The 11,636-nt window shown below is 37.4% G+C and overlaps 1 protein-coding gene across 2 annotated transcripts in view; it reads right to left on the reverse strand.

The window, feature by feature from the left end:
- PLPP3 (phospholipid phosphatase 3) overlaps positions 1 to 787 on the reverse strand; it is a 34,800-nt gene extending 34,013 nt beyond the window's left edge. For both annotated transcript variants that reach the window (XM_053469939.1, XM_053469940.1), the window contains exon 1: positions 381 to 787. In XM_053469939.1, the coding sequence (XP_053325914.1) occupies positions 381 to 525 (145 nt within the window). In that variant the 5' untranslated portion in view covers positions 526 to 787. The remainder of the gene's footprint in view (positions 1 to 380) is intronic.
- Positions 788 to 11,636: the final 10,849 nt, after the last annotated feature.

Here is an 11,636-nt window from a genome sequence, read left to right on the forward strand (position 1 = left end):
AATTGTCACATATAGGTAATGTTGTACGTTCTGTATTGTTCAGAAAATTAATAAATATACAGGTTTTTTAATTATGTTAATGTACCTTTGTATACATATTTAAATTGTACATCGCTGCAGAATATGTTAGCGCTTATATAATAATAACAATACTAAGTGGGTGATCAGCTAGTGCAATGACATTATAACATATATTGTAACAGAGGAGTAATGCATTGGAGGTCAGTAGATACAAAAATCATGCAAAGTTCAATGATATCCCTACAATGCAAGGGAGCTCTGCAAGTTATTATGTTGCAATAAGTTACAGTGCTGTCTTGCACTGCAGAATTTATGTACGGGGAAAAAAATGAAAAATAGGAAAAAAAATGTTTTCTTACCCACTATCAAGCAGAATAAATCCAGGAAGATCAGAAGGATTTTTTTGCAGTTTCTATCCCCATTGTTGTTGTTGTTTAAGGTTGTGCTGCCACCATTCCTGGTTTCTGGGGGCACAATGGCTTTGTCATACTTGTAATTCTGCATGGTGGTGGTGCAGCTGGAGACAATTTTCTTTAAATCCAGGCTGGCCCCTTTCTTAGTCCACTTAGTACAGTGACAGCTTGGGACTTTGTCCCCTTTCCCTTGACTGGAGCTGATCCCTTGTGCAAGAGCAAAGTCCTGGGAGCTGGATAGATTAGCTTCCCAGCAACACACACCAACACACACACAGTTTTGTGACAAGTCCTTGGTTAAGTGCTCAGATGTGTCCTCTTTGGGTTTGCAATCCCTGGCTTGATTGAGTTTGGGTTCCTTGCAGTCACTTTTGTAGTTTTGGCTTAATGAATGGAGTGTTCAGCTGCAGTTAAAAGGCATCCAGCCTGCAGTGCTCACTCTCCAGAAAGCTCAGAGCCTGTCTCACCTCCCTCTCTCTCTGTTGTGCTCTGTTTCAGGCTGCAACTCTTTTTTATTTAACAAGTCTTTCCAGCCCACTCCTCCACCCCTCTCTGAAGCAGGGGGCCTGCTTTTGGCTCAGATGGGATTTCAGAGCACAGTCCACTTCCTGAAACTCACTTTTCTGCATATAATTAACTGCACATTTGTTTCCAAACTATAGAGAAACTGGGGAGGAAAAGCTGATACTGGCAGAATAAGGGAGCATCCAAGAGACACAAAACTTTTTTTTTTTTTTAAAAAAAGTAACTTTTTAACTTTAAAAAGAACCTTGTAACTTTTTAAACTTTTAAAAAGTTTTTTTTAAATCTCCTCTATGAGTTAAGAATTATGATTTTCACTTAAAAAATCCCCCAGATCACTCTTTTGTTCTTTCCAGCTGTTTGACAGACAATGCAAATATTATTTTAAAATTATAGGGATATTTTAAATTTAGATTTAAGATTGCCGGAGGTTTTTTTTACACTTCTATTGCTAGGAGAGATAGTGTTGAGTGTGTGTGTTTGTGTTTGCAGCCTGACAATGCATGGCAAGTTCTCACTTGTATTACTGTCAGTGACAATTTGCTGCAGTGGTTGGGGATGGGTAAAAAAAAAAAAAAAAACTAATTTAACCCATTCACTGCTGGATAAGAAGTTTACTGCATATTATAATCACCTATTAAAAAAATTATATATATTTTTTAATTTTAATATTCCTCTTAGAATATGCACACACAGTAGTTTCATATTATTACATCTTGTTTTACTGCAATCAAGTATGAGAAACAAGCAAAAATACACTCTAGTTTAACCCCTTCGTTACTGGATGAGGAATTAAGTGCACCTTATAATCACTTTTTTAAATAATCATCTTATCATGTACATACTTTATATACAACCTTATGGCCTTATGTAGTGTCATTTGTCCCATGTTTTATTATTGAAATCATATAGGGCTGAGTTTATCATTATTAGCTACTCAGCTCTGGTTGATATATTTCTTGCTGTCACTTTACTGAATAGCTGGCCATCATATCAATGTCCCTTGCCAGATTTAAGATTTTTTAAGGGAATATAAAACACTAAAACACTTTGTTGACAAAAAAGGATATGCAATGTATTTGCACCTAACAGGTTAAATCACTGCAGTACGTTATTGTACAACAGAGTTGGTCAATATTTCCTCTAGCTGGACAACTCCCATCACCCTTAACCCGGGCATATGATGACCCAGGGTTAAGGGTGGTTTCGCTTGGATTGCATTGGGGGCAGCATTTTCTACAGTTTATAAACCTGGCACTCATTTTTATTATTAATATTATTATTAGTAGTAGTATATTTTATATATAACCATCAGTTTATGCAGCGCTTCTTAAAATCCATACTTTCATAGGGTCTGACAAAACTAGAATTGACAGACTAAGATGTACCGACACATTAGGTAAAGAGTGCCCGGCTCTCAAGCTTACACTTTAGATGTGATCCGAAAAGTAAAACTTTATGAACCAAACAACCATACTTTGTGCTATTGTGCTACTTATGGAGTACCAGATGCTAAAAAAATTATAGTATCAGAACTAGTGCTTAATAACTGGAAAACAGCTTACATACGCCAAACCAGAGCGCACTCTAGTGGTCACGAATAAAACTGCACCTCTTCAAGCTGTGAAGTAACATTATTATTATTATTATTATTATTATTATATTTTTTATTTTTTTACTACGTTAAAGAAATATTATAATTCCATCTTTGAAAATATATATCGCTAGACAATACCTTCTGAATTTAAGACTCAAACTGATCATAGGATGGCGTAGGAAATTATTATTATTATTATTATTATTATTATTATTATTATATTTATTTAGATAGGGCTAACACTTTCCACAGCACTTCTTATAGTACATACAGTCAAAGGGTCTGACAAAACTAGAATTAAAGACAATGAAGAGCTGATACATTAGGTAAAGAAGGCCCTGCTTACAATGTATAAGATATTCTTATCCCAAAGACCAGACTATATCTAAGTCTACAAATATCTTAAGCTTTAGCTTAGCATGCATGTATGCATTTAACAATTTGAACTCTTCAAATTAACACCTTACTGCCTACATACAAAACCTGAGATTTAAAACTACAATAACATAAAATAATTAAAATATTTTTTGTTCATTCCCCTTAAAATGTATTTACCACTCAAAAAAATAGTAATTTTTGAGATAATTCCTGTCTCCTCCGTTTTTAATATTTCTCTTTTTCTTTCTTCTTTTGCTCATATTCCAAATGAGAAAACTCATAGCATGTTCCATAAAATGTGTCTTCATTGCAAATAAATGGAGTATTTGCCGTAATAATCAATCCAAGTTGGACATAATTCAAAACTATTAGCCTTTTCTTTAGTTTGGGTCTGTGTTATCTAACAATCAGGTTAACATAACCCCCCCCCCAACAAAAGAAGCTTTTTGGCAAAGTAAGCCAGGTTTCGACAAAACAAGTCCATTCCCAACTTGTCATCCCACATATCTTTAGTGAAAAGTTTGAAGGAATCCATCAGGATGGAGTCTTGAGACACTCTGCAGACCTGTCTAGACTGAAATACTTGCCAACCAGCTCAGCGATGTGATAAGGATCTACTGTATACCCCATTCCCCCTGTAGTTAACAGTGACATTAACAGATCTGTGTAACTCTAAACCACGGATGGAGGCCGGCAGATAACCCGGAGACTACTCCAAGGACGGGGTATTTATCCGATGTAGCCCAGATCAACCCACCGGGCCAGTAGACTGAAGCGTCAAGATGCCCTCAACTTCAGAAGCCAGTCCGCAAATAGAGACATTCATCCCTATTTCAGGTTTCTCCCCCAAATCTCTCTTTAAGAGCAAAAGTGAAATCTATTTCCAAACGTGAGCTATTGGTTTAACCCCTTCACGACAAAGCTCGTAAATGTACGGGCTCACAAGCCATTGTCTTTTATGGGTTTAAGGACAACCCGTTGTCCATAAGGGGTTAAAAGCCTTAAATGTATCTATCCCTGTTAGTTTTATTTCCGTAAATCCAAATTGTTATGTGATGCACTACTTGTTATCTCCTGCTCACACCTTGTATGATGGCGCTGTATAAATAATGTAATAGTAATTGTTATAAAATCCCAGCATGTAAAATATTCTATTGAATGAACCCTGCAGCTATCCATATAATGACGAGCCTCACCCTTCAGTATTAAACAAGAGCCTAAAATAGATTAAAAAATATTCTTGATAAAATAATTCTCAGAACGTCCCAATCATTTCTATGATCCCGGCGCGACATCAGTAAATGAAAAAACTGAAAAATCACTTATCTGATGATGTCATAGTGTCATTACGTGACAAGTGAAAAGGAGCAGTTACAAGGCAGGGAAAGTGACAACAGGCCACAAGGTCACATGCAGCTAGTTTGTGGCTATCCGCTGTGGCATTAGGAAGGTGAAAAACAGTCACGTAGAAACATCGGCCCCATTCGGCCCGTCTAGTCTGCCGTTTTTCCTAGCTGTAAAGACTGAAACCTTAATCAGTGGTTGGTCTCGTCTTACATTCAGGAGCCGTATGCCTATCCCATGCATGTACTTGCCTCTACCACTTCTTCTGGTAGGCTGTTCCACTTATCTACCACCTTCGCAGTACAGTAACACACTCCTAATTAAAGAAAATGGTATGAATGCATTTGTATTGCACTCAATACATTTTCACAAATCCTAATTATGTATCTATTAAACTTGAATTATCCTTTTATCTTTTTTTTAAGTTCAATTTAAAGTTGATTCGCAGGAAAAGTAGGAAAGCGTTTTCGTATGTGTGAAAGTCTTGTGCTACGCACACACTTCGAAAAAAGGAAAAGCGAACAGGTAAGAACATGTCCCTAACCTCGGTAAAATCCCAAAACAGGCAAACCCCTTCTCCCATTATCTCAGCCCCGCTACCACCAACAATAAAACAATTAACAGCCACTTGCAAAGTGAAAAGGAAATCTGTTAAAATATCAATTGCACCGCTGAATTCCTGCGGTTCCAACGCCCCCCTGGCTAAGGGTACTTATTATATTCTCAGCCCCGAATTAACTAACCATCTTTGACATTAACCCCTCCAGGGCCGCGGAACATAATAGCGCTGCAAAGTGTTAGGGCAGTGGAAGTTGAGAACATCGAGAAATAGAGTGTAAGCTCTGCAGGGAAGGGACCTCCTTTCCTAATGTATCCATACCTATTGAACCCCGACCATTAAGTCTGTATGACTACTGCGTTTATTATATGACGCCACTTATTGCATACCTCCTGATTAGACTGTAAACTGTAAAGTACTTTGAAAAGTACAAAAGTAATAGAAATATCCATATAAAATATATAATAAAATATAAGACATAACAGAGAAGGTAATCTAATATAGAATATAAGAAGAAGAGACCCAATCAGGCCGGACTGGCCATTTGGCAAACTGGGAAATGCCCGGCCGGCCAGTGGCAGATAGCACCGGTTACTTGTCTTCGCCCTTTTATATACATAGCCTATCTGTCATATCTGAAATAATGGAAGATAATGAAAAAGCAAATTATAAGGAAAGCTATTTATTGTGAAACGCGTCGGATGTCATTTTATTGGTAGAAATATAGTATAGTTGATGTTTGGGTACGGTTGCCTCTATGACATGATCAGTGGAGCGTTTCTCTATCTTTATGCCCCAAAGAAAAGCTCCGTACATTATGATTGAAGAGGATTCTGTGATTCCTGGCCCTAGGCAGATGGAACAAAGGACGGGCGCCTGACGGGCGAAATCGTCTGCATTGAATAGAGAATCAGGTGCATATTCACACCTAGACAGTGAAATGCAAAGCAGACATTTAATGATGAGTGGGTTGGACCCACCATATGTACACCATTACCTGTAATACAAATAATAATTATTATTTAATGTTTTATATAGCGCCATCATGGTCCGTAGCGCTGTACAATGGGTAGACATTTGACTTACAGAACAGCAGGTGAGGAGGGCTCTGCTCAAAAGTGCTTAAAATCTAGTACAATAAATTATAATAACAAATAATAATAATAATAATAATTATTATTATAAAATAATCATTCACCTTTTTACTTTTTCGCAAATTATTAAGGAATGAACAAATGTTGCATGTTTACTTTAATTGTCTTGTGGATGTTCCCCTGCTGGATATTTCTGTACGAAGAACACTTAAGTAATTTTAATAAACAAATAAATAAATATAATAATAATCAATTTATATAAACAAAAATAATAACAAAGTATGTACATATTGACCCATTTAAGCAGTAAATATATACAGTGAGCAGGTCCCTTTTTAATACATTATCATAACCCATTGCATGGCGAGTATCCAAAGGGTTAAGTGGATGCCTAGTGGCTGGACATTCATTTGGCAATCATTCCAAAGGTCACCATTAATGATGATAAGGTCACCCGCAGTGCCAACCGCATGACGAACGAGGGTGACATTCTTAGTAAAGAAAGGGACATTTTAATCTCAAATATACTGTATTTATGCGGTTTAACGAAGAACAGTTCCTCTTTTTTACTGTAAAATTGAAGTAGTGATTTCATTCTTGTCCTATACGCTTCGGTCATATGGCGATATCATTTTTTGGGGAAAAAGTGACAATTTAAGAGAAATGATGCCCATCTTAGTAAAATGTAATTGTTTTACACTGGGGACCAGTTGTGTGTCTCAGACAGCATTTTCACGAAAGTGTTTTTATTATTTCAATTTTTTATTAATCTGGATTAAAAAAAAAAAATGATTTCTAAATATTGGCCTAATGGGAAAGATAAAGGAGCATTTGAATTGCACTTGTGGTTAGCTTGACTAAGAGGGTGGTAGATACGTTGAACAGCTTCCCAGCAGAAGTGGTAGCAGTTAATAAGGTGGAAGAATTTAACCACTCATGGGCTAGGCATATGGTTATTCTGAATGGTTCTTATCTGACGTCAAATTCAGTGTTCCTATATTATTACTGTAGCGCCAACATAATCTGTAGCATTGTACACAGGGAATACAGTACATGCAACAGCTGATGTCCACTTAGTAACAGGCAAAGACAGATGGCACAGAGGTCTCTGCTCACTGGAGCTTACAATCTAGAAGCAAGCTGGGTAACTGATACAAGAGATAAGAGCTTTTAAACGTCACATGGTCCAGAGCGCGGCGTTAGCGGCACGCAGCATGCAGCAGATGGTTGGGGGGTGCTGTGTGGACACTTTATGATAAATTGGAGATGACCTGCCCGGGTAAACATAGAACCTGCCGGCAGGTCGGCTCCCATTCGGCCCCCATCTAGTCTGCCCGTTTCTCCTGCTGTAAAGACTCAAACCTTGATCAGTCGTTGGTCTCGTCTTAGATTCAGGAGCCGTATGTCTATCCAATGCATGGTTAACTCCCCTCACTGTATTAGCCTCTACCACCTCGGCTGGGAGGCTGTTCTAACAACCTAAATCCCTAAATTCTTCAAATCTTTTCATCTGGCTTTGGCATTACTGGCTTTGGGAAACAGAATTACACATCCAGCTTTACATGGAAAGTGTTCACAACCCCTTATATATATATATATATATTTATTATCATTATTATAAATTTATATTATTTGTAAATTTGAGTACATTTGGTTTAAATATTACAAATACTTATGCTTTTATCTGTTAAAAGTTAACATGATTTCGATATTTTTTTTGTTTTTTACATCTACAGAGAACGATCTGTTCAAAATTAAAAATCATGTTTCCTAACTGAAATTACAATCTATACCTCCCCGGTTTAGTTTTTTTGGAGATAAAATGTGGTTCCGTGTTTAAAGGGACAGTTTAATGTCCATGACACCCCATTAAAGAAGAAAGCAGTTTAATGTGACTCTACAGAATCCCCGAATCCATGCATTAACGTACATATAACGGCCGTAATGTCCTTATAGAATAGAATCTGATTTTAGTATGTTCCTTTCAGCAAACGCATCACATAACAACAACAAAAATATATAAAAAACTGGCTATTCCGGCTCCCGCTAATATCCCAATTACATTTATGTGGCTTCTAATAAATTAAGAGTTTCTTTAAGGCTAATTACTTACACCTCCTGCGGATTTGCTCGCTACCCATGAAAATGTTGTCTAAGCCACGTTTACGTCTTGTTTTGTTTTTTTTTATTATTTGTTGCATTTAAACAATTGCCTGGCTTGTGTAAGGCAGGGGAGGCCTCCCAGGCGTTTGCTTTAAGGTATTGTGAAGGCCATTAATAGCCCGCGGCATCCAGCAGGCACCCAGATCCGGTTACGCGGCTTCTATTTTTACCTGTCGCTTCTTCCAAAAGACAACCAAAAAGAAGAGGGAGCCGTGGGGTTATTTCCATCGCAAAATAATTAGAGCTTAAGACATATATTCAGCAGTTATATGTTCTACAGCGAATAGAAACATAGAACTTGACAGCAGATCGGCCCCCTGTTGGCCCCCGTCGAGTCTGCCTGTTTCCCTTGCTGTAAAGACTCAAACCAGTCGCTGGTCTCGTCTTAGATTCAGGAGCCATATGTCTATCCCATGCATGTTTACATTCCCACTGCCACCTCTGCTTAAGGCTGTTCCACCTATCCACTACCCTCTAAGTAAATTAAAGCTTCTTTACATTACATCTAAGCCTCTGGCACCCTAGTTTACATATACTGTAAGTGTTAATGCGAGTGGTGAGCAACCAAGTTTTTTTTTAAGAGTTTTGTTATTGATCCTATATGAAAATAATACATTTTGCATCACTTGACTGCACTAGAAATTCACAATCCTCTACTCATAATGCAATCCAGGTTTTGTTTAAAAAATACAAATATTAGGCAAAAAACAAATCTCAAACATTCATATATTACACTTTAGAATGGAGATGATCATGCTTTGCATAGCAACAGTACACAATTTTTTTTATAATTTGTTTCTATGTTTCAAGCACCTATACTCAATATGTATTATTTATTGATTCTAATGGCACCACCATTTTCTGCGGTGTTGCACGATGGGATAAAGGAGAAATGTTGTTAAAAGAGAGAAGACGGGAGATAGAACAATTTTTACACTAAAGTGATTGTAACAGTTAAGGGAACACCAAGACAATAGCCCAATTTTTTTTCTCCGTTCCTCTTGCGACACATTATTTAATAATAGTTGGAAAACCTTTTTTGGGGTTGACACAATTTTTTAAGAAGTATAAGACTGCCATCTAGTGGCAATGAGACATTAGTGAAACACAAATATACATATATTACAATATATAGATCAGACCCATTCGGCCCCCGTCTAGTCACCCAATCTAAACATCAAACCATAATCAGTCGTTGGCCTCGCCTTAGATTCAGGAGCCATATGCCTATCCCATGCATGTTTAATACCCTCACTGTATTACCCTCTACCACTTCTGCTGGGAGGCTGTTCCACTGATCTATCACCCTCTCAGTAAAGTAAATTGTCTCCAATTCTATAATGTAAAAATTGCTTGAAAATAAAGAGAATTGTTTAAGTCCAATACTTTCTATTAATAAATTCCTGCTATTAATTTTGGACCTAGGTTGTGCAATTTATACTGATAGCATTAATTTTGTGAGCAAAATACGGAATGATGTCATCAGTGGCAATTCTGTAAGGTAAACTTTAATAACCTGTTTTTTATCTATTATATCTTATGTGAATGTAATATATCATTAAATGATCTACTTCCAAGGGAAATCTTTAAGATCTTTAAAATCAGGAAATTAAAGATTTGTTATTAGGATATATATATATATATATATATATATATATATATAAATTTACACATGTCTTATATATGTCTAAAATTCCTTATATTCTGAATTGTATTATAAAACAATTTTTTTAAGAATTTAAAGATTTTTTTAAATGTGCAAAACGTTATTTTTTTTAAGTAAATTCAAGTGAAAGTGACACATAATGGGCAGAGCGAAACAGGTGACACTGATTTGAGAGATTAATAAAGGAAACTTAGTGAAAGTTAAATAACCATGACAATAGCAGGACAAAGACATCATTAAAATGCGGGTTTCGGTAGAAGACAATGAGCTATTATTAAGGACATCAGGCAAGAGGGTATGGAGCGAACCCCCCCAGTTTCACAGTAAAAAAAACCAATAAAAGTGATTACATATAATAAGTGTTTCTTATCACCATAGCAACCCAAGTACAAGAGGGAAGTTATTTCAAACAAAGAGTAATGTTAGAATAAAGAATAATCTCAAACTAGGGGGTTTAGATGGAATGTAAGGGAGTTTTACTGTACTGAGAGAGTGGTGGATAAGTGGAACAGCCTCCCAGCAGAAGTGGTAGAGGGTAGGACAGTGAGGGGATTTAAACATGCATATGGCTCCTGAATCTAAGACGAGACCAACAACTGATTAAAATGGCAACAACAACAAAAAACGCAGGGTGGTTAGGGTACTTAAAAAAAACCAGCAGTGAAGGGGTTAAACGTGTGCATTGACGTACATTTTCCTTTAATATAATATTGTAAATCTCGCGTACAGCACGGAACGTCGGGCCGCTTCAGTAACTCTTTATACGATTTTCGCCGAGCGCTCGTGTGCGGTCTCGCCCTACATTTTTGTGACAGATCCACTTTATGAGGTGGCGCTCGCAATTATATATATATTACTGCCCCCCCCCAAAAAAAAGTGAAAGATTTATTGCCCCAACTCCATCGACAGACCCGGGAAACAAAAAAAAGGGGGTACCTAACAATGCTTTCTTATGCCGTGCAGCCGTGTTACGTTTAAATCATTCCCCCCGCTGCAGAGCGACTGCTAACACTTTGGGCCCTGAAAGGAGAGGTTTCACGAACGCTTATTGCGCGGGTTTACGATAACGTTATTCCTGGAATTACTCATTTTTCTGTTATTACACCTGCGCGTTAAAGCCGGCGGCGCGAGTCGTAAACAAGGACCCGCCGGGTCTTACGAAATAAACCTGTCAGCTACAGGTGTTTACCTCAGACTTCTACTCTGAAAATATTTAGCGGCGTGCGCTGCAAAGCGATTACTATTAAATAAAAATTACATTTATTTGTGTAAGCCGACCACGTGGCGACAATTAAATCCAGGAACTCTATAAATATCTGAAAATGAATGAAAAATTAGCGCGATTGATACGCGGGCGGCTCTTAGCGCTCGGTGGGTCTGTGATTTGTGGAGACGGCGATGTATTTATTAATTTTTTTATTATTAGAAGTTATTAATAATGACTTTAGTATGTTTGGAGTTTATAGGTTGTAAAGAAGCGCAATAAAACATATTAGGTTTTGGAATATAAAGGAGCCCCCTGTTAAATGTATGCGTAAAGTGCGTGGGGGGGGAAGCGTTACCCCCGCGTGTTGTCAATTTCCTTTTGTATCCTAAAGGGGAGCCGCGGCCATTTTTAAAAAAAAATGATTTGTATCAGATTAAAAATACTTTACGCTGTTTCCTTTTTTAAACTCGTTGTAGTTTTTGCCCCATAATTTTCAGCCATTTGTATGAGGTTCTCGCTCTGTTATCTGACCCCCAATCTGCTAGACAAGTACCCCGACTCCTTATTATACTGCCTGTGAGAAACAATAGAATGGCTCAGTCTTAATCACCCAACTGGGCACACAGGCTATAGAGGAATGGACTTCATTAGCATTGCCATAAAGCATCAGCG

Source organism: Spea bombifrons, chromosome 6 (assembly GCF_027358695.1).
Source record: "Spea bombifrons isolate aSpeBom1 chromosome 6, aSpeBom1.2.pri, whole genome shotgun sequence".
NCBI lineage: Eukaryota > Metazoa > Chordata > Amphibia > Anura > Pelobatidae > Spea > Spea bombifrons.